Source organism: Oryzias melastigma, linkage group LG5 (assembly GCF_002922805.2).
Source record: "Oryzias melastigma strain HK-1 linkage group LG5, ASM292280v2, whole genome shotgun sequence".
Lineage (NCBI taxonomy): Eukaryota > Metazoa > Chordata > Actinopteri > Beloniformes > Adrianichthyidae > Oryzias > Oryzias melastigma.
In genome coordinates this window covers 17,663,881-17,686,824 of record NC_050516.1, presented here as the reverse complement: position 1 = coordinate 17,686,824, position 22,944 = coordinate 17,663,881, and the positions used below count along the sequence as shown (strand labels likewise).

The window sequence follows — 22,944 nt, the reverse complement described above, 5'->3', positions numbered from 1 at the left end:
ATTAATTCATCTGACCACATTTTAATGAGTTTCTGTGTCTCATTGTTGTGGTGTGATGGCATTGTTTTTAAGAGAATTCTGTTGGATCTACAATAGAGCTTTTAAGATGACGCCACGACGGCAACCCACGCACCCACCGCGTAAGGAGATAGAAAAGCGATTTATATGTTTTTTAGTGCTGTTAAAATAAACATTCTAACAAGTAAACAGTAGGACCAATTATTTCCTTTTGGCTAACATGACAATCAAATTCTCTACATTTGTCCGCGGCTCACCGATCGCCTCCTTTCTAACTTGTTTAAATCACGTGACTGTCAGGCACGGTGGCCGTCTTGGTTCAGTTGTTCTGTTTATTTCGTATTCAGATTGAGGAATCTCAGAGTCCGATTGAAAACAAACCAAGACCACCTGGAAAGACAGGTCCAAGAGTGGTTACTGGTACAGGTGTGGTGCCAAGTTAGTTATCCCCTGCCAGGATACACGTTCTGTCAGAGGATAACTACATTAGCACCACAGCTCCACAGAGAAAGTGGGTGTGTGTTCATTGTTGTCTGGGGACGGAGCTTGGTGCACAGATTCTTCCTGGAGGTAGCGGTTCGTATCGACCTTACATCAGCACGATTCCACCCGCTCGTTTTCATGGGTATGGGAGGGGCTGCTGCAGACAGCGCAGGTTATTAGAGGATTACTCTTAAATGCATGAACGAATCAAAATACTGTTTTGGGGTTCTTTTTAGTGATGAATGAACAGTATAATGCACTTAGAACCTCAAAAAGTAGAATTTTCATGGTAGGGTCCCTTTAATTGAGTTTCTAATGAACTATGTCCTAGAAAACAGCACAGGAGTTTGTTTGTTTTTGGTTTTTTTTTTTTTTGGGGGGGGGGAAATCATAATAAATGACCACAGGGAAGGCTTTTAAAGTAGATCAAAAGATAATTGGAGTGGGTCTTTAACTTCTTCTACTATCCTTTAGAAAATGATTAAAAAATAAGAGTAGACCGACATTATAAGAAGTTTGTTTAACCACATGTCTATATTTCTGTTTTATAGTGTGAAAAAACATTAAGCTAAAGTCTTTGGCTTTAAGGGTTCCTCCGTATTTAGGTGTTTATCAAGAGATCTTGATTTTCTCAAATAATGACTAACTATAGGAAAATAGTCCAAAGTAATAGTTTGTGTCAACAAACCTAAATGTTTTTTCTTGAGGTTAACTTGAATTACATGGAGTATTATCCAGATCTTTTGTCAGTAGTGTGCAGGGCTTTGTCAACCCCTACTCTAAATGGTTTTGACAGGTGGATGCAGGGCTAATCCTTCCTTTGCAACACACGGCTTCAGGTTCCTGCTAATTGTTTTTTAGTCAAAATATCTGTTTGAAGACCTGCTTCTTGTCAGGAACACCTCAGTCTTCTTTATTACCGATTTCCTTTCAAGTGCTCAGCTTTATTCTCCTCGTTGTGCCTCGATGCCCAGCGGTTTCTTCTGCTTTAATATTGCTCAACTGTGAAAAGCGAAGCCAATTACTTAGTACATTGGAGCGGTCTTTGGGAGATGTGATTCTGATCTAACTGTCCAGATTGATGGAGTGGAAGAGCTTCATTGGTTTAAGGAAAGCGAGCCCTTAGCGAAGGCTTTTGTGCAATCAGCGACAAGAAATATATGCACTTTAGACTGAATCTGTACCAATAAAAAAATATCCTTTTTTCTGCAATGCACAAGACCTGCCACCACAAAGGGACAAAATATAGATACAAATAACAACCAAATTCAGTCTTTTGAAGCTCTTTGGTTTGTTAAAAAATGTATTCCTGATTGTTGTCACTCAATACTCATCCTGTTTAGGATCTCTGACCATTTGAAGCATCACTAGGCTTCAGTCTGAGAGGACTATCAGACCCAGGTTTTGTATTCAAGCCATCTATTACCCCGGCAACATGTTGGGGGATCAGGATGATAATGATTAACTGGAAATGGCGAATCATTGTTCATTGACATTGTAGTTTGAGCAACTGCTACCTAAAAAACATCACCTCCATGTGTCCAGCCAACCAATAACACATCGGCCTTTCGCGCCCCCCTGAGATGAAATGGTCCGATAATACTTAAGAGGAAACCTGACTCCTTACTTCCTCCTTTTGACATCAAGCATTTTAGGGCGACTCTGATGTACTTGACTTGTAAAACCAGAGCTATTAAATCTGATCTCATTCAAATCGCGCAGCTCACAAGTGGAAGCTCTGGGATTAAGTTTCAGTGGAGGGGAAATCCCACAAAGGTCCATGAAGAGTGTTGATAAAACAGGCTCCCAAAGTGTCCTCTGTGCCTGTCAGAAGATATCACGATGTTTGTAGTCACTTGAGTAAAATTCTCATCTCACATCTGGTCTGAGTGATTCTGAAACATTGTCTTCTCCCAAAGTTGTAAGATTCCTTGTGTCCACTAGGAATCCCAGAGAGATTGAAGCATGAGGGTGGAGTTTCCTCTTATTAAATGCTTCCCTTTACATCAATTTATCTCATACAGATTCATAAGATCCCTCTGAGAGCATAAACCTGTAATGAGCTGGCAGCTGTCAGAAAGGATATAGGATATTTGCACATCTTATTTTGTGGAGATCTGCTCCCATGATGTCCTGTCCTGCCCTCAGCCAAAGATGGAGTGCTCTTGTCGCTGTGTGAGATTTAAATGCATCTCCCATCGTGCAAATCAACCCTAAATTATTAAACAGGGCCAAGTAAGCTGGGCTGTAACGAGGCAGGCTTAGTACCCCCAGGCTATGGCGTGGTACTGCAGTGAAAGCACCAGCTCCAGAGTGCCTGAATGACAGTTTTCTGATCACTTCTTCAGCCTGTGCTGCGTTTTTGCTCTGCCGATCAGTATTCATGGTGCTGTAGCCACAGGTGTGTTTAATTCATTCTTTTCTTCTCCGCACACGGCAGGAGCTAAAGCTTGTTAGCTGTCTGGCAGATGGTTAAGAAGCGACGATTGACAGTTTGTCTAACTTGACCCATTCGGTTAACGTTTGCCTTTTCAGGATTACGTGCTTATGACTACTTGGGGAATGTCAGTCGGACAGTTTTGTCAGAGCCTTTTTAGAGTTTTCTGCTCTATTAGCAGAATCTATCAGCAATTTGTCAAACTAACTGTGGAGCTCTGTTAACTTAAGCTTAACCTTTGGACAAGAACTGTTGTTCCAACGCAGAAAGACATGATGAGACTTGGCTTGTACTTTTTTTGCCCTGTGAGCATTTTGCATCAGGAGATATTTAACACATACAGCTTAAAAGCAAAAATTAGGTCATGGCAGCTTGCATTTATCGGTGAGAAAAGCAGTCTTTTTGCAGTTGTGTGATGTTCTTAAAGATCGGAGACGGGATTCATGAGGAGACGAGATCTTGGAAATACCTGGATTTTGTACTTTGTGTGAGAGCACACTGTAACAGATCCTAATCTGCTAAAGGCTTGTCTGTCAAACATCATCCTGAGTGTCCTTAAGCTGCTCCGTACGGCTGACTGTCAGACAGACAGGCATCCATCTGAGAAGATAATAAGATTGTCTCCCCGGTTTAGCCGCCTGCGGAGGTTAGGGGTTAGTAGAGTGTGACCTTTGGCCACCCGGTTTCCATTTTAAGGGCTTAGGACTGTCAAGGACACAAGAATCTGTACGCTTGCTGTGTTTCTACCAGAATGCAGAGCTGGGCTTCCCAGTGTCTGCTTGAAACCATAGACTGTATATGCTTGAAACGTATCTAGAGGAACTGCAGAGCGTTGCACAAATAGCCTCAGCTCTGCCAAGTGGCGCTCTGATATTTAAAGGGTGAATTCACACATTCAGGTATGCAACCGTCTTGTAGCTGTCACAGCAAAGCGTCTGCTCATGTTTCAGATTAACATGGCCCAAAGACTGTGTGGGTTGTTGTTTGCATAGGCTTGTTTTCGGTGGTCGTGTTGTGGTAATTTACATATCCTGTTTGGGATTTTGTCCACATACTTTATTCCCAAGAGGATTGTTGAGCATTCCCTTTGTGGCGCCTGTATTTTACTGCAACAAGAAGCCTTGACCCGTCGGTTTGGTTTATTTTTGTTGCTTTCTGTGCCTAATTAGAGTCCCCAAACAGCAACTGCAGCACAGCTTTGTTTTCTTGAGTTTCCACACAGATTCGTCCCCCCACCCGTAAATAGAAAGTAGGCATAGTATATTTCAGTGTACATATGAGTAAAATTCTCTAGTTGGATGACTGCCTACTTGATGTGAATCATTCAAACCTTTTTCTTGACCCTGTGGTATATGTGTTTTTCCGCTGTTGCAGAAAGATTTGTGTGCACTGTAAGTGTCGCCGTGAGGAGCATGCAGTAACAGCCATGCCCGTAGAGATGGAGAAGATGGTCACCAAGCTGATGTACGACTTCCAGAGGAACTCCACCTCAGATGACGACTCTGGCTGTGCTCTGGAGGAATACGCTTGGGTTCCACCAGGACTCAAACCGGAACAGGTGCAGTGGTCCATCGCATTCATGCTAGAAAACACCATAAAGCCATTTTCTGAAAGAGCCTTGTTTCTGGTTTGTGGTTATGTATAATGTTTTCCACACTACACAGTGCACTTCAAAGCCCCTGATTGTGCTTATTCATGTCAAAGCAATTTTGAGAGGTGCACGGTGCTCTGTCAGAAAGTTTGGTTGGGTGTTGGTGTGAATACGCTAACTCGACTTGCGTAGTGATGTTGGACTGTTTTACTTTTGTTTATGTGTTGCTAACAAAGTTAAGAAATAGTGTGTCACATTAATGAATTTTTTTGGCAATATCAGCCTGTATTTATATCTGTTGCAAACGAGGTTGTGAATTTCAGGTATTGTGAATACGCTAATGTGGCTAGCATTTCTAACGTGGTTAATGTGTAGCGGTGTCCAACTGTTTTTTACGTGTTCCCAGAAAAGTTGTAAGTTAGCATAGTCATATTAATGTCTTGTAAAGCAGTATTGGTCTGTTTTATACTTGCTGCAAACAAAGTTGGGAATTTCAGGGATGTGAATATGCTAATATGGCTAGCTTTTCTAATGTGGCTAATGTGTAGCGGTGTCTGAGTGTTTTTTTATACGGGTTACTAAAAAGGTTGGGAGGTTGCATAGTCACAGTAACATTTGTTTTAGCGGTATCAGTCTGTTTTTTTATATTTTGCAAACAAGGTCATTGTCAATGTGCTAACACAGCTAATGTGGCTAACAGGTTCTAGGGTTACTGTGAATGCAGTTAATAAAGTTTGACAGATGGACTTATCTGTGACTCTTGTCTCACTTAATGTGCCTTTGAAAAAAAGGTATTCATTGACAAGGAACCTTAGAATCTGATGCCCCTATAGTGCGAAGAAGCAGTACTTTATTTAAAATTACTAGATTCCTAAGTGTGAGGAGATGCACTTGTTTTGTTCTCTTGTTCAACGCATTGTTGCTACTTTCAAAGAGCATGATGCAGAAGTGGAGAACTCATAATTAAAGTATTTTGTTCCACCTAAGCTCTGATTTTCATGCATACTCCAGAAATGACCTGTTTAAGTGGGTTTTTGTGGCATTATGCAATAGTACACATTTCTAACTGTTAACTGGTTTCCTAGTCCTCATCTGAAAGTTTATGTTGTGTTGACTGTGCCCTTTTCTTGGCCGGTGGACAAAAGACGGGTTATCTTGGTTACCTAGTCAAATTGTTCTACACTTCCTTTGGCTTGCAAACATGTCTTACTGTAGATTTAATGGTCCTGAAAAACACTGAGCAAAGCTTGGATGGCACATTAAATGGTTTCATAGGTGTTGGGGTAAATCCTCTAACAATGCTCCTGTCGCTGTAGGCGAGCACATGTGGGAGGGTCTGTGGTTTATTGGGCTTCACGAGTTTATAGATGCTGTTTTCATTTTGTTGATGAGCTAGTCAATATATTGTTTGCGCAGCTCTCTGGTTTCACCTCAGAGGGCTGAGAGCAGCTATTTTTTTTTATCACCTTTCAGGGTCACAATCATAACTCTGAGCTCAATTAGGTTCCGCAGTATAAGACCTCAGTGCCAGTAAGGTAATGATAGGCCATACAGTGTAGGTAAAGGACCAATTACTCATTATTTCTCCCTATTTTGAGAAATGCTCATCTTTATGGAAATGTGGCTTATTTGAAATTCTGAACTGATTTAGTGGAACAGTCTTAATAGCTGGCCGTTTATGCTGGGCAGGTTCTATTACCTAACATAATAAGGCAGTTTAGGCTGTGGAAACTAGTTGTGCAACCTTTTGCAGAGGAGTGGGAGTAAACAAAAACTAGAGCTGAGGATTTAAACGGGGGGTTTTAGATTTCCCCGCTGGGAGCCTGAGCTCTCTTTCAGTCCACTTTCAGCCAACATTCTGTAATGAGAGATTCCTGCGCTGTGTTCCGTCATTCATAGATTTCTTAGGGATTAGGAAGGATAGCACTGAACTTCACGTGGACTCTGCCAGAAAAAAAAATGTTAAGGGAAAGTCTTTATCACCGAATGGAGCCATTGTGGAGTCTGTTGGACTTGTTAATGAGCTCAATGTGTGGAAGGCCTCCCCTCCTCCTGCTGTCTCCAGCCTCTAAAATGAATTACTTAGATGTTGCCAAGGTACAGTTCATCAGGGCTAGGAATCTGGGAGAAGGTCCAGCGATCATAGTGATCCCATTGAGAGGGAAGCAGGTACAGATAATGGATGAGCGCATGACATTATGTAGCAGAAGCTTCAGTCTCATGCAGAGTTTGTCCTCCAATCACATCAGTATGATCTTACATTTCAATAAATCATTGGAGTTTCTTTTTATAACTGTGTGCAAGATATATTAGGATAGAAATTAAATTTCACTTTCATAAGCATTTTTTTTTTCTTTTGAAAAATGAATGATTGCACTCAAGTGAACCAGTTTCTTTTGAAACAAGTGAACCTGAATAATATTGGAGGGAGGGACATGCTGTTTCTAGTAGACCTAAGCACAAAGAAACAGTTTCTGCCCCAAAATAGATAAATATGTGTAATCAGGTGTGTTTTTTTTCGTCCTCTCTTAACATATTGTTATAAACCTACTCATTTGCAAATGATTATTGAATGTCTTGCCCCTTCTGACTTAAAAAAAACCTTGTCTTATTTTTGTGCTTTTAAGAATAAGAACCATCTTCAAAGTGTTCGGTAGACATTTATGTCCCCACTTTGATGGATTGTTTGGATAGTGACCGTCTCATCCAGTACCATCCCGAGGTCAAATTTTTGTTTGGTTTATGACCAAATTCCTTTAAAGTTTATGACATTCTTCCCAGTCGAGGCACCTAAGACTCAGTGACTTATGGTCAGTTGGTTTCTTGTGCATTCAGAGAAGAGCTGTTGGGCTGGAAGTTGACTTCAATTGAAGCAAATATTTCACATTGTTTCTGCAAATGTAAAAATATATGTTGAAATAATACACTGTTAGAAAAAGTCATATGTTCACAACCAGGATTATCCCCAATCCCAAAGCCAGAAAAACGAGGCTTCTTGAAAATAAACATAAGGTCCAGACAACATTTGTCAGGTTTTTTATGAGGATCTTACATTTCAATGAATCATTGGTGGTTATTCTTTTGACTTGATGGCAGACTGTAAATTGTAAATCAATGTGCTTTGGCAAAATATATCAAATAAGATCGTATTAAAGGCCCTGCCACAGACTGACAGCATGTCAAGGGTGTAGTTCAGCAGACAGACCCTTCAGCTGGTTTAGAAGATAGATGTCTAGATTGATGCTCATTATGATGATATAGAGATTTGGTTAATCAGTTTGCTCCTAATCTTTGGTTGATATTAAAGGTGCTTAAATGTGGCTATAGCTCCTCAAATAGTCAGTCTCACTATTAACTTCAATGCTCTGAAAGGGAAAACATGTACTGTCATGTAAAACAAAGTATTTGGTCTCTCAAAAATATCAGTAGCATATTGATTCTGGCGTTTTGAGATATAGTAAAGGAGTTACGTCTATGTTTTTTCCATCCATGTGGAGTCTTGGACTCTCATTTACAGACACGTCCATGACTAGACTTGACATGCTAAAGACTGCCAAAAGAGCTGGCTTCTGTTTGGTTCTGAATAGGACTTTATTTTGCATGTGGTGACTCTTCATTAGTTTCTCAAATACTTGGATCAGCTCATGTTCCCTCTCAAGAGTCTTAGGTTTCTCACAACGTCCTTCTAGTTTGGGAGCTGTTAAATCTTCTGTTTTTCCATATAGTCTTTTTTTCTGTTAAGCTGTATGATATTTTCCAAACAAAGTAATATATTCTCCATATTTGCGGATGTCTCCGGTCCTCTGCAAATAAGGGAGGAAGAATACTGTTCTGTAACTCATTGTGGTTCCATACAAAATCTCTTAAGTTGTATCTGTTCTTGATGAGTTGTTTTTCCAGGCTGTATCTGCTGGCTGTTGTGTGTCTTCTGAAGCCCATCTTCATGCTTGTATTTGTCCTTCCTTGGCAGGAACACACTTTACCGTCAGACCACAACACTGCAGCTTTTGGAAACACGTTTTGCAATTCATCATCAGCAGTATGCGTGTGTGTGGGGGTGTGTGTGTGTGCGCCTCGTGACTCATGGTTGCCTGAACTTCAGTCAGTCTTTTGAGGACTATCGTTAAGATCTCGTCCCGCCTTTCACCTCAGCCTGGGCTCCTGGATGAGAAGTCTTTGTCAGGCAGCCAAAGCAAAGAATAAGGAATTAGGTTACATCTCAAACAAGAGCGGTAAATTAACCCCAACCGCAAGCACGTTTGATATAAAACTGCTCACACTCGCTGAGGCTGCTTTGAGGCAGCTCGGTTTAAATATAACTTGCTGCAGGGTTTTCAGGGCTTATCCTGGATGATGCAAACCTCTATTATTCAGGTTCATCTGTTTTGGTCTAACAGGCTCGGCGCATTTGCCAAGGACAAAGCTGACGGATTCTTGCCAGTAAATCCATTCAGGAGATCGCCATGTCTTCAAGTTTGACATGACCTTGTCTGGAATTATCGATCATGGATGTTGTCTCCATGAAAGTCTCCACTGTGTTTTGAGTTTATATGTTCTTTCCTTCTTCTTAAATCTTCATTAACCAACCTCAACTCTCCATTTCTCTTTGAAGCCCTGTGGCTTTCCCAGCTTGCTCTAAATCCCCCCACCTACCAACTCATCTTTAACTGCCTGACCTTTGTTATACCCCAGCCCCCTGTAACAGTGCAATAACAAAAGGGCAATAAATAACTGAAGGTTGACACTTGTTGTCTTCTTCAGAAATGCTAAGAATGTAAAGAGTAATTTGGAAAATCCAGGTTGGTGTGAATCTGCGGCAGCATGCAGCTCTTGTGCATGTTTGTCCGCAGATGCCAGCTCAGGGTGCACACGTTTGTGCGTGAGCACGTCTGACAGGTCGGTGACAGATTTCCATGTCATTGTGGGGAGATGGAAAAGTGAGGTTTCATTAGGTGCTGGGCTGTAAATCAAAGGGATTTGAAGTCTTTGGTGCGTCTCAGCTGTAGGTCACAGGGGTCTGTATCTGGAAACCATACATTATAAAAAGAAGATAATGGCCTGGAATTTTCACAAAAAATACAAATATAAACTTTTAAACGTTTTTTTGATTGAATTAAATCATGTGACATTTCACAGCAAGAGAATGAAACAGTGACTCTAAAAAAGCGAGATGGTGGTAAAAATGCAACAGAACTTGACACAAAGCAGTCAGAACCTAATGTTGCAGTACCTCCAAAGACAATGTTTCAGAGTGAACAACACTCCAAGCCCATGTTACAAACTTTACATCTCAAACATTTATATTTGGATTATTATTAAAGCATTTTGGATTTTTATTGGTTGAATTTATTATTTGTGACACTTCTGTAGAGTTAAGAACAGTTAAAAATGAGCTCTTTCGTTGTTGTTCACCCTTTTAGGACATCCCATCAGGGGTCTCCTCAGCAAATCAGCTTTCACCTATCCGGACACTTGGTTTGGCAGAGAGTTTTTACACCAGATGACCTTCATGGCATAACCCTGTATTTTATCTGGGCTGGAATCCAGCACGTAGACCCAAACTCTGACCCCCTGTGGCTACATAGTCAGGCAGTGCGTGAACGGTCTCGCCCCAGGACCACAGACATATATTAATTCAATGGACAAAGCAAGGTGTTGACATTTGATTGGTCAGTTTATAACTTCCAATAAAGAAAAAATATATTTAAAAATTTTGAATTAGAAAGAAGATGTTAAGAATAAGGTATCAGAGTGAGAATGATTATTCTGACAAATAATAAAAGGGCCTTCTTGAAACCAGCGGGTACTTCCTATACAGAACGCGAGAGGGGAGGGGTTGATAGGTCCAGTGAATATAAAGTATAAATATAAAAATATAAAGTTTTTAATTGATCATCAGCTGGGTTTTCCAGTAGATCACCCACTAGAGCTCCAGCCTTTACTTTGTCCATTTTGAATTTCAGGTTATATTAAGGTGGGGTAAATACTATGTCACTATTTCTGCCCCTATTCATGCTCCATGTCTATGGCTGCGTGTTGTTGTACTCCATCTCTCATCCTTGCCTCGTCTTCCTCAGGTTCATCAGTATTACAACAGCCTGCCTGAGGATAAGGTGCCCTATGTGAACAGTGCAGGAGAGAAATATCGCATCAAACAGCTGCTCCACCAGCTCCCGCCCCACGACAACGAGGTGAGTCCACGCCCTCCTCCACCTTGATCACACCCCCTCCACTTTTCTGGGTAAAACAGAGATAAGGCCCTAGGAAGTGGACAGGGAGTGGATTCTATCTTTCTGATGAGCGTGAAGGAGATAATGAGGTGTTTGTAGCTCCTAAAGGGAATTTAACAGGAAAGATCTGTTTCAGTTTGCTGTTATAATTTGGTATATTTAACAAAGGCTTTAGTTATCAAACTAGTTAAGTGGATTCCTGTCCCCCTGCAACAGATAAAGAGAGAAAAGAAGATGGATGGAAGCAGTCAGATGATCTTAAAGCAATTCTTTTTCTTTAGATTTAAATTTGGTCAGGTTTTAGGGCAGCTATCCATATTTATAGGATCAAACCAACTAAAGTCAGTGAGTTAGCAGTGTAATAACAGTAAAATACACCCAGCTTTGTTGGTCTTTGAATATGTTTATGGAAAAAATGTCACAAATCAAAGCCACAAATAAATGAGCATGAAAACATCTGTATTTATTGTGGGAAGACATTACAAGTTTCACATTCAACATACAATAAACAGATGGATGAAACAGTATTAGCCTCAATAAGTCTCGATATTCTCAAAAACTAGAAAGAGCATTCACTTTCAGACTTTTTTTTTATTCAGCACTAAAGACTCCTTGGACACAGTTGTGACAAAAACAAAGTGCTTCTGCCTACGCCCTTTCCAACGTGCCTAATCTGCTTTGGATTAATATCATCATTTTTTGTAATTGTTGTTGTTGTGTAAGCTCTATTGTTAAGAACTTTTCTGTCTATCTTCACTTTTGGCATGTTGGAAAAACATTTATAGGCATAATTAAAAAAAGATCCAATGAGTTATTTTCAAAGCACATTTTCAATCTGAACATTTCTAGATCCATTTGCATTTGACCGTGTTTAAAGGACAAATTCCAGTGGTGTCTGTAAAGTGGAATACGTTTTGTTTGTTTTCTGGGACCAGCGGGTACTTCCTCCTTGGAACGCGAGGGGATGATCAGTCCAGTTCTCTCTATGTACTGTCTTTGGTAGCTACGTGTTAACACAAATGCTTTGAATGTTTTAAAACGTGTCTGTGCACTTTTACGTAGATTTTAATTGAAAGTGGCCAGTTGAATTCTCGTTGCAGAGGGCGGTGTGGACCTAGTTTTACATTTTCAGTCTTGTCCAAAGACGTGATAAATGCATCCCTTCAGTCAACATGCTAAAATGATTGCTATATCAAACATAAAGTTAATGAATCTGTCAAAAGTATTCATAATTTTATCAAATGGCTTTAATGTTTTGAACTGCAGCAGTTTGATGGTGTTTGTAATTTTGCTACTTTTCGCTCCTGGTGATTAAATGATGCACAAATATCTGCTGTCATTCGAAAAAGCAAATAATTGGTTTGCTGTGTTTGATGTCGACGAACATCAGAAGTTTGTTTCTACATAGAGGATGTTGTGCTCATCATGAGACGTGCTTGTGTGTATAGGTGCGATACTGTAACGGCCTGGATGACGAGGAGAAGCGAGAGCTCAAGCTCTTCAGCAACCAAAGGAAACAAGAGAACCTGGGACGCGGCAACGTCCGCCCCTTCCCCGTGACGATGACGGGGGCCATCTGTGAGCAGGTAGCCGACATAAACATCTCATCTTTGAGTTTTTTTTTGAAGGTTTTTTTGATGGTCTTATTTTGGCGAATGAGAAAGAAATTTAATGGCAAGCTAAGCCTTCATTTTTATCTCTGAACAAAAGAATAACAGAGGGAGTCATGCAGACTTTGATAACCGTTTGAATTCAAACTAGAACTTGATCAAACCTTATAAAGCAAACAGTCCTTTTAACTTGTGATTCAAAGGAATACTTTTCTTTTGAAAACTCAATTTGTTTTGGCCTCAGTGTTCCATCAGAAACCCTTCCAGCTAAAAGCTTGGAGACTTCTGTCTATTCTACACAATAATCTAATCACCCCTAAGCATCCACAGCACCACTTCAAGAACATAAAATGTCTCAGTAAAGAGGTTCTCTGCGTGGTGCGTCTCCTTACTTACAGTTCAGTTTTCTCCGTTTTACGGCAGCTGTCACACTCCAGGAATCCTCCGATTTGTTTCATTTAAACTGTAGCATTACACAACACCGCTGAGAGTAAAAACAGCAGCAGTATCCAATCAAATATTTAATATACTGCTTACACGAACTCCTTTGGAAACCACATGGGACTGCCGAGTTTAATGGAGTGTCCTTTTAACAACAAACTTGCTGGCTTCAGCATCCGCCAGCCATTTGTTACAGCCTGTAGAGCAGGCTGAGCCAAAGTGTGATGTGCCTCGGGTGTACGTCTGCCTCGCAGCGCTTGTTTTACTCCTGCACTTAGGCGAAACACACACAAAAAAAGAATACTACATGCAGCACATGAGAGAGCAGAGAGGAACTGAGGGACTATATTGATGAAATTCTCCCAGTCCTCCTTTTGGTTCCTTAACAGCTCCTTAACTAACTTTGGCTCAGCGTCCTTCCTTCATGATGTAATGTCCTTGGGCAGGACCCCGAACCCCACATTGCTTTGGTGGTTATAGATTGGTGCAAGTGTTAGGCATCGTGTTCAGTGACATGATCAGTGGTGGGAGTCTAAATCCAACATGGAGAGAAGCTGATCATACTCCTCGTGATATTTTTTCTTATTTGCATTGCAATAAATGTAAAAGAAATTATAAAATTTTCTAATTTTATTTCTATTTTTATTTTTTCCTTCCTTGGACTAATTTGGAACATCAAGTCATCAAACTAGGTCACAGAGGCCTTGTTTCCACTGAGCGGCCTGGTCCAGTATTTTAGTATATTGTAAAATGCACCCCTTTAACAGTTCCGACCTGCACCTCTTCTTGGGGACCCCCATCCGTTGTAGGTCCATAGAAAAATAGAACTGCACAGTCGGGGCGAAGCCACCTGTTGATTGGTAGAAAGTGATGACAACTGTAGAAAGCACCACTATAGCGCTTATTTAAACTAGCATATTCTTCTTTCTCCTGCAATCTTCTTTCAAACAACATTAAATTCCTGTTATACACCAAATACAAAGAGTAAAGCAAGAAAAAGACAAGCTGCTGGATGACCTCCATTGTTGTTGTTTTTCTAGTCGTCCCACTAAAATGACACAATGACACGCTAGCGTTTACACCATGCATGCCCCGTGAAAACAAACCCCTCAGTGGAAGTGAGCCTTAACTGAGTAGAAACACTCACCAGAATTAACCGGACCGTAACGTACCACTCTTTACTGGACCAGACCGCTCAGTGGAAACAAGGCTAGAGAGATGGAAGTACCGCTGAAAGCTGCCATCATTCAGATACAGCCCCTGTAGTCTCTGAATAATCTCATGAACCCAGACATACTGTAAAGATGCGTTTACCGATCTCTAAACATCACACAGACAGACACCGCCCCATGTAGCAATCAGGCTAAATGTATTTGGCTAGGTAGGTCCTCCCACATGCGTCTTGGGCATCAAGCTACCAAACAGATTTTTGGAAAAGTGTCAAGCAGGGAATTTGCCATGCACCCAAATTGAGGCGGCCTACACAAATTTAAAACACAAATCGCAGGTAGTAAAGCGCTACATCCTGGGTGGCTGTGGTCAGCGGTCGACCTCTGATCAAAGATTGGATATATAGCTATATAGCTATACATACATTTATTTATGTACAAAACAAAAAAATAAATCAAACCCAAATTCCAAAATCACCACATTGTTTTTCATACAACAGAAATATGATCTGATTTCATGACTGTATTTCACATAATTATTTTTGCTGGAATGATATTTTGAAGGTCTGTTCTCCAAAACGTAACCGACTTGAATTATAAATGTTACCACAAAGGAGAACACTTGTAGCTGTGTGATCAGCACTGAAGCCTGTCATGTGGCGTCACATGAACTGGAAAAGCTGCACATTAAAGAGGAGAGGAACTCTGGAAAAAAAAAAAAAAGAAAATCCGGGTCTGTTTCCAACGAAATCAAAACCATATCAGAAAGGGAATAACTCCTATTCAAAGTGTTTTGGAAGTCTGTGTACTCGTGTCTAAGCCCCCTGACAAGAAAGTTTCTGAAGAAGCTCGATGTCTTTAAAGCTGCCAAACTCAGTCAAAAACCAAAGAATGTTTTAAATACAATCAAATCAATTGTATGATTGTATCTACTATTTTTGTTACTTTTTTCATCACTAAATATTGTGTGTTGGCAACAAGAGGAAATAGCTTATTTATTTTTCTCAAATGAGACCAAATGTTAAACATATTTAGAGATGACCTCATTTAAGTTTTTTTCCTCAGGAAATGGAAGTGAATTGAATTATACATCTTTAAGAGGACACTTTAACTGAGAAATCTGCTCTGTTATTCCACAAGGATTATTCGTGGTCTCTCTCTGAGACCTTCTGTAGATGTGGATATACAGTAGATGTTGAAAATGAGGAAAACGTTGTTTAATGGGAGTAAAGTGACAAATGTGGGAAGTTAAACCCTATTTCTTTCCTTTCATAGTGCGCAGGTCAGATCAACGGCGGCGACATTGCTGTGTTTGCATCCCGAGCAGGTCTCGGGGTGTGTTGGCACCCAGCCTGTTTCGTGTGCAGCATGTGCAAGGAGCTTCTGGTGGATCTCATCTACTTTCACCAGGACGGGAAAATCTACTGCGGCCGGCATCACGCCGAGAGGCTGAAGCCGCGATGCACAGCCTGTGACGAGGTAGACTTCAACACGCCGGCGCTCTGACAGTTTATTATTAGGTACACATGTAACTGTGTCAGTAGAGCTATTAATATTGCCTTTAGTCACACAGTCAGTCACAGGCAGCTGTCACATGGCTCTTGAGGGGCGTTCTGTTAATGGGGCAGGTTTTTGGTAGTCTGCTCTTTAAACCATTAACACTGTACTCCCCGTGGGTAAATGTACAGCAGCGTATATATACACCATAAAAAATGATGAGAATTGAGTCCAAGAACTATGAGAAAAGAAGTAATAATTTTACAAGAATAAAGTTTTAAATTTAAGAATTACCTCGTGAAATTACAAGAAAAGCATGATAATTTTACAAAAATTAAGTTTTACATTTATAGGAAAGAAAGTTACAGTTTTACTTGAGTTAATTTGTAGATTTATGGGGGGAAAGTTGTAATTTTGCAAAAATAGACTTTTTTAAGGAAATAAAGCTCTTCTTTTTCAAAAATGTAGTTGGTCTTGCAAGCCTCCTACTAGAGGAGTATTAAGGCCACAAAAAGGCCATAAAACAACATGAATAAAGTTGTGAAATTATGAAAATGGTCATAATTATAAATTAAGTTGTAAATTTATGAAAAATACTAATTTTACAAGAATAGTCTTAAATTTATGAGAAATTCATAGTTTTATTAGAATGAACTCATAAAATTATGACTTTTCCATAATTTTAATTTGAAGAAAGTATAACAAAAAATTACATTTTCAGAAACCTAATTTGTAAATCTATGAGGAAAAAAGTTGTTTTACAGGAATAAAATCGTAAAATCATTAAGAAATAGTTGTAATTATGCAAGTTTAAAGCAATATATATATATATATATATATATATGAGGGGAAAAAAGTCTAAAATTTACAAGAATAAACTCACAAAATTATTTTTTTAAGGAAAATTCTTTTTTTTTTTTAAATGTAGTTCCTGATGCAAGCCTATGTGCCAAAGATTAGGATCACCATAAAAAGATTTCCATGAATAAAGTTGTAAAAAATATGAAAAAATATGTCATTATGTTGTGGGGCGTAACACATTTTTAAAGGACGAAAGTTGTAATTTTGCAAGAATAAAGTCTCACATTTATGGGAAAGTCATCATTCCATGAGAATTACCTTGTAAATGCATTTAGTTGTGTACATTTATAAGCAGGTACCAATTAAAGCAGATTGGCCACACCTGCCAGGTGAGCAGAAGGACTGATGGAAAAGGGTCCAGCAGTAGCAGCACGACATAACAACTTGACATTGGTTTTACCTCATAATTTTATAACTTTAATCTAAAAAATTTGAAACTTATGAAATTAACTTTTTTATCATAAAATATTGACTTTTGTATTCATAATTCAAAGAGTTTATTCTTATAAAATCACAACTTCATTCTCATAATAATACAACTTTAGTCTAGTAAATTTGTGTCTTTTATTTCTACAGTGGCCCATTTAATTGTTGTAAAATGTGTGTTGATATGTATAAATAGTTGAGCAGCAGCAGGTTTGAAAGCAGAAGTCTCCTCTCACATGAAGCTCTTCAGGCGTTGCAGACAAAGAGGCTGATCTCAGGGCTGCAGAGAGGTGGAGGAGGGAGGCCGGCGGTCTTTGTGCTGTCACTCAGCGCTGACTAATAACCCTGTGATAAACGATCCTCTCTGCTATCTCGCCTTCCTTAGATCATCTTCGCAGACGAGTGCACCGAGGCAGAGGGCCGACACTGGCACATGAAGCACTTCTGCTGTTTCGAGTGTGAGACGATGCTGGGGGGCCAGCGCTACATCATGAAGGAGGGCCGACCCTACTGCTGCTCCTGCTTCGAGTCGCTCTACGCCGAGTACTGCGACTCCTGCGGGGAGCATATCGGTATGCCGCTTTTTCAGCAGTTTGTCACAGAATCTCTCGCAGAGGGAATGCATCATGCAGCTTCAAGCAAATCTGAAACAAACTGAGACTTTTCAGCTTCAGAAAACACGCAGAGGATGTAAAATTTAAACAACCTGTATTTATAGAGGAAATCCTGCTGAGAGAGGAGGATGTGGTGTTGTTCTAACACCATTGTGTGTGATTCCGTGACAGCATGCTTTAGTGTTTTTTTTTCCTTATATTTCCCAACAATTATGATCTGTAGTTCTATCCCACAGGATACCAACAGTAATTTGCTAAAAGGAAGAGCTGTTTCAAACTGAAACCCTCCTGATCCAGATGGCAGCTATTAGCGAACGGCCGCTTTTCTCTCCCCTACAAACATTCCCAAAAGGCTGCGTGCTTATGCAGCTCCATAATGAGTTTCTGCTGCTCGCTCCATTTTCTAATCGGACATCGTTGAATCTCCTACATAAGATTGTGAAGTAATTAACAAAGCTATTATTTGTGTTTCCAGTTTGCCGTTTTACGAACCCCTGTGCCTTTCCCTCCTGCAGGCATCGATCAAGGCCAGATGACCTACGATGGGCAGCACTGGCACGCCACGGAGGGCTGCTTCTGCTGCGCCCGCTGTAAGCGCTCCCTGCTGGGACGGCCTTTCCTGCCCAAGCAGGGTCAGATCTTCTGCTCGCGCTCCTGCAGCCTCGGGGAGGAGCCCAACGGCTCCGACTCCTCCGACTCAGCCTTCCAGAGCGCGCGCTCCACCAGGGAGTCCAGGCGCAGCTCCAAGACGGCGAAGAGCGGCGGCGGGGTGCAGGCCGAGAGGTTCTCGGGGGAGGTGGACCCTCTGTCTTTACAGATGGACCTCCTGAGCCTGTCCAGTCTGACGCGTGAGCCGCCGGCTTGGCAGAGCCAGGAGCAAACGGGCGAGGGGCGTGGCTACGAATCTCACCTGGACACCTCCTCCTCCAGTCCCACCCCGCTCCAGCTCCTCAGTCAGTGCAACGTTCGGAGCGCCTATAACTCCTCCTGCTCCGGACAGAACGGCCAGGATCACAGGATCAAGGAGAACGGCGGCGTCAAGCGGCCTCCCGTCTCCGCCACAAAGGGCCAGTCTTTGAGCGACGCGTGGTTTCAGCAGGGACCCCCAGAGGAGTACTATCCTCCCAAACTAAGGACCCAGAAGAGCTTCACTGAGGTGTCCCATTGCTCCCAGCAGCAGAACGGCTTCACCTCAGACAAGCGCTCCATCAGCTTTCACGGCTTTCAGAGGGGCAGAGACGCACCCGCCCAAGTGCCGCGAAGCAGGAACCCCATTAATGCACTTAGTTTCCCCGAGCAGCTGACGCCGCTGGTGCAGACCCCAAAGGGGTCTACCGAGTCTCTGGCTCTGTCAAACGCCACAGGTCAGCCAACGTCCTGCAAGTGTGAAAACCTGTCAAATGTTTGCAGTTTAATTCATGTTAAACTTTTTCTTTTCAAACAGGAAACTCAGCAGATCGTGAAGGGAAACATGAGGAGCACCTCTCCCGTTTTTCCATGCCAGACTTGAGCAAAGACTCGGGAATGAAAAGCAACGTGGAGAGCCTGAACTCCTCAGTGCCGCTCCGCAGCTCGGAGTCCATCCACAGCCTCGCCGCCAGCCAGTCCTACATGGAAATGAAACCGTCCCGCTCCTCCCAGTACCAGATGCAGTTCCGTGATCCCAATAGCATGGACGTGGGGGTAGCCGTGAATCATCGTCCGCCTAGCTTCACCTACCCGGAGGAGGACCGGATCAGCCTGGTCAACGCCAACGCGGCCCGTCTGCCACCCATCAGCGAGTTCAGGGTGAGCGGCGCCGGAGGAAGGGGGGCGAGCGTTCGAATCGACGCTCCAGATGAGACTCCGCAGCGCCGCCGTCACCACCATCACCGCCCGCGAAGATCCCGGCGCTCCCGGTCAGAAAACGCTCTCAACTTAGTGGCCGAGCGGCGGGTGAGACCACAGGAGAGGTCCCAGCTGCGAGTCCGGGAGGACTACGATCGCTTCCCCCCGCCGAGAAGCGCCCGGGATCAGTTCGGCATTGGGGGAGGGGGGAGATACCAGCCCCAGCTCTTCAGGCAGTGCCCCAGAACCACATCGGACTTGACGCTCCAAAACCCCGGCGCCGGCAGACGCACCGGCCTGAGCCAGTACTCTTGGGACGATTACTACGATGACGACTGGTGCTCCACTTGCTCCTCGTCCTCCGAGTCCGAGGACGAGGGTTACTTCCTGGGCGAGCCCATTCCCAGACCCGTCCAGCTGCGCTACCTCAGCAATCAAGAGCTGGTGCAAAAGTACAGCAACAGCGGGGTGGGAGGGGCCAACCGCAGTGGGCAGATGAGCGGTCGCAAACGCAGGAAAAGCAAAAACTGCATCATATCTTAGCATCTCGGAGAACATCAAAAATAAAAATGTTAGCGTTGCTGATTATCACGTTTATTTGAAGTCGTCAGCAAACCATAACTGTGTTTGTTATTCTCCAAGCTTCAGGTTTTAGGCTTTTTTAAAAGCTGATATCTTTGTTTTTATGCAGCACATGAGTTTTTTTTTTCCACAGTGTGATTTAGGGTGTAATGTTCTATTGAAATCGGTTGACAATGTGTACATAGATGAATGAAGTAATGATTTGACTTAAGTTAAGGAAGAACGTGTAAATAAAGTTGTAAATGGGCCTCACATATTTTTATATTTTGTAAGGATAGAAGCGTTTATGTAATAAATATCTATAACGTAGAGATAGAGGTTAACGACATGAACGTAAGCATTTGTAATTTGGTCGACCATGAACTGCATTTGGAATAAAGGGGTGTTGTAGTGACTTATTCTGGTTATTCTGTCCTAAGAGTGATGCTGCACTAGTAAAAGACTCACTCCAATCATATTTTTAACCGTTATTATTGCGCAGTTTTTAGCCAAAATGCAAAAAAAGTGTTTTTGATGACATAGTTCATTAAAAATTCACTCTTTTTCAAGCAATATTTTTTAATCTGCTCCTTATTCTCGACAATTTGAATAAAGAAATACTCAGTTCTGAGTTTAATTTTCTTCCATAATGAGAAAAATGGCATAAAAACACATTTTTCATAGGAGTGGGTCTCTAAGCACATCCTGTCTCCATCTGTGGATGATCATTGAATGTAAAACCCTTCAGTGGGTTGTTCTAGTAAAGGTGTGATCACATTCAAACCCACAGAGACCTTTTGTCCTCGTTAAAGATGACACTCAAGTTCTGGATAATTGCATCAGTCTTGGTAATTGGAAAAAGGTTGAGATTCCTTGATTGAAACCAGATGATACTGAAAGTTCTCTATTTTTGCGAGCTAGCAGAAATAGCAAGAGCTGTAATGACTTTTTGTTGAGAGGAAGGCAGAGAGATTAAGAATCTGGTATGGAAGAGAAAACTAAAATGTAAGAAAACTGGCATATTTTCTGCTTTATAGGATTCACAGGATTATAAAGCACACTTTCAATGCCATGTTTAAACTTATGTCATATATAAGGCACATAAGCGAGACGAAAGTGTCAGATAATGTAATAACTGTGTTCAAAGTAACTCTAGAACTTGTTTGTAACATGCTACACATTGTTAAAGTATTCACACTAACAGCCAAACTTGCGTTCAGACAGAATGCTGTGTAAATCATTTCAATATTAGTAAACACAACCAGAATTAATCCATATATACTGTATGGAATTCTGAATTATAGAAAGCATTTAAGAGCGTCTTATAGTATAAAATGTATTAAATGATCCATCAACTTGATTTTAATTTTTCAATCAATACTGCAGGTAAGGGATGCTGTGCTAACTGAGTATTCAAACAAGAATTTTGTTACTGGTGTCAATAAAACTAATTCAGAAGGAGAGAAATCTAAAGATGTGAGTGAGTGCAGGCTTCAAACGTGCCACAAAAAATCTAATATAATCCAAAATACTGTAGGAACACAAATTCAATCAATTACACTTTCTTTTTTTACCCTTTTCTTACATTTTAGCAAAAATGTAGGCAACATTTACAGCTTTAGGCGAGGCAAGTTTCACATTTCATGTGCAGAGACAATTCAATGTGCAATGTGCTTTATTAATTTATCTATTTTATTATCATCAGCATTCTTTACCCAAAGTTATCTAATAACTCACTGCATTTTCATAGCAAATTGTCACAACTGTGTCTAAACGTCATTTAAAAAGTTCCTAAGTCAGATACTTTTCAGACTTTAGTAATCCAACTTAAAGTAGAAAATGGTCAAATGTAAATGTCAAGAAAAAGGAGATTAGCTAAACAATTTTGTATTTGGAAAAGTCTTTTTTTAATCAAACAAAAATGTTTAAGTTCTTTGATTACAGTGAAAACTAGTAAAACACACAAAATTAGTTGAAAGAAACTTTAGAGGCCTCTTTATACTTAAATATTTATGTTATTCATGTATTGATTTGAGAGAAATTATGTGAAAACATTTTTTTTTGGTCCTGTGTATTTTGGGCTAAGTGACTCAATCATTGGCAGCGTGTGCAGCAGGTTGTATCTCTGAGTATCATACAGTAAATTGGATTGCTTTTGATGCCCATGTGGTGAGGGGATTACTGCAGCTAGCCCCCATAATCCACACACACACTCACACACACACACTGACAGTATCTGGAACATGCTGTGACTGCCAGTCTGTGGATGAGGCTCTCCTGCTGTTGACATAAAAGCCACATTAGTGTGTTAACCCCACCTCAGCGTTGTGTGATTTCCAGTTTTCATGTCACAGTAACTCTCCACAGTGGAATGAAAAAGGGACCAAATTTAGTCCTGGGTAATACGACACAACCAGCTGTGCAAACATGTGAGCTTCGTTACAGCCCGCCGATAGCCTGACTTGTTCCTGTGGACTTTTCCCTGCTTTCAGCTCTTGTTGATGAGTTTCCCTTTTTTGCGTTATTAGCTTCCATTTCTTCTTTCACAGCGCCTCAACAAAGCGAGAGCAGGAGGGGGAGACTCCATGCGTCTAATTAAAAGCTAATCGAGGCGGCACAGCGAGGGGCGCCGCAGATTGCTGCCATGTGCTTCTCTGGCGGTGGATGGTGGGAAGATAAAAGGTCCTCATGGACACTGCTCATTCAGCTGTCTCCTTCTGTGAATATTCGACTTGTTTGGTTAAAAGCTAAACCTGCTTTTTGGAAGACAAAAAAAAAATCCATTCTTGAACTAAAAGGCCATTTTATATCAAATTAGAGAAGAACTTAACTGCTTGATAACCCAACCGCAGGGCAGATTTAGAACACATATTATTTTTATTCTATTTATTTATTTGTATTTTATTTATTATTTGTCATTTTTATTGCTTATATATATATATATATATATACATATATATATATAGGCTATATACTGCGCATATATATATTTTTTTTTCTTTTTTTTTAACATTATCAAAAACATTGCGTATATTCCTCCTCCAAGATGATAATAAACTGCCATTTTTTTTTCTTTTTTACTGATGTCTCAGACTGGTAGGTAAAAGTTTTATTATTATTATTATTGTGGCAGATTGCTGCAAAATTACATAAGATTCAAATTTCTGCACTTAAAATTT

At 41.0% G+C, this 22,944-nt stretch overlaps 1 protein-coding gene across 2 annotated transcripts in view; it reads left to right on the top strand.

Annotated features, from left to right (window-relative positions):
• Positions 1 to 20,184, top strand: part of prickle2b (prickle homolog 2b) — a 97,018-nt gene extending 76,834 nt beyond the window's left edge. For both annotated transcript variants that reach the window (XM_024269457.2, XM_024269458.2), the window contains 7 exons: positions 4,313 to 4,496; positions 10,607 to 10,720; positions 12,208 to 12,345; positions 15,255 to 15,458; positions 17,149 to 17,335; positions 17,893 to 18,741; positions 18,822 to 20,184. In XM_024269457.2, coding sequence (XP_024125225.1) covers positions 4,313 to 4,496; positions 10,607 to 10,720; positions 12,208 to 12,345; positions 15,255 to 15,458; positions 17,149 to 17,335; positions 17,893 to 18,741; positions 18,822 to 19,747 — 2,602 coding nt within the window. In that variant the 3' untranslated portion in view covers positions 19,748 to 20,184. The remainder of the gene's footprint in view (positions 1 to 4,312; positions 4,497 to 10,606; positions 10,721 to 12,207; positions 12,346 to 15,254; positions 15,459 to 17,148; positions 17,336 to 17,892; positions 18,742 to 18,821) is intronic.
• Positions 20,185 to 22,944: the final 2,760 nt, after the last annotated feature.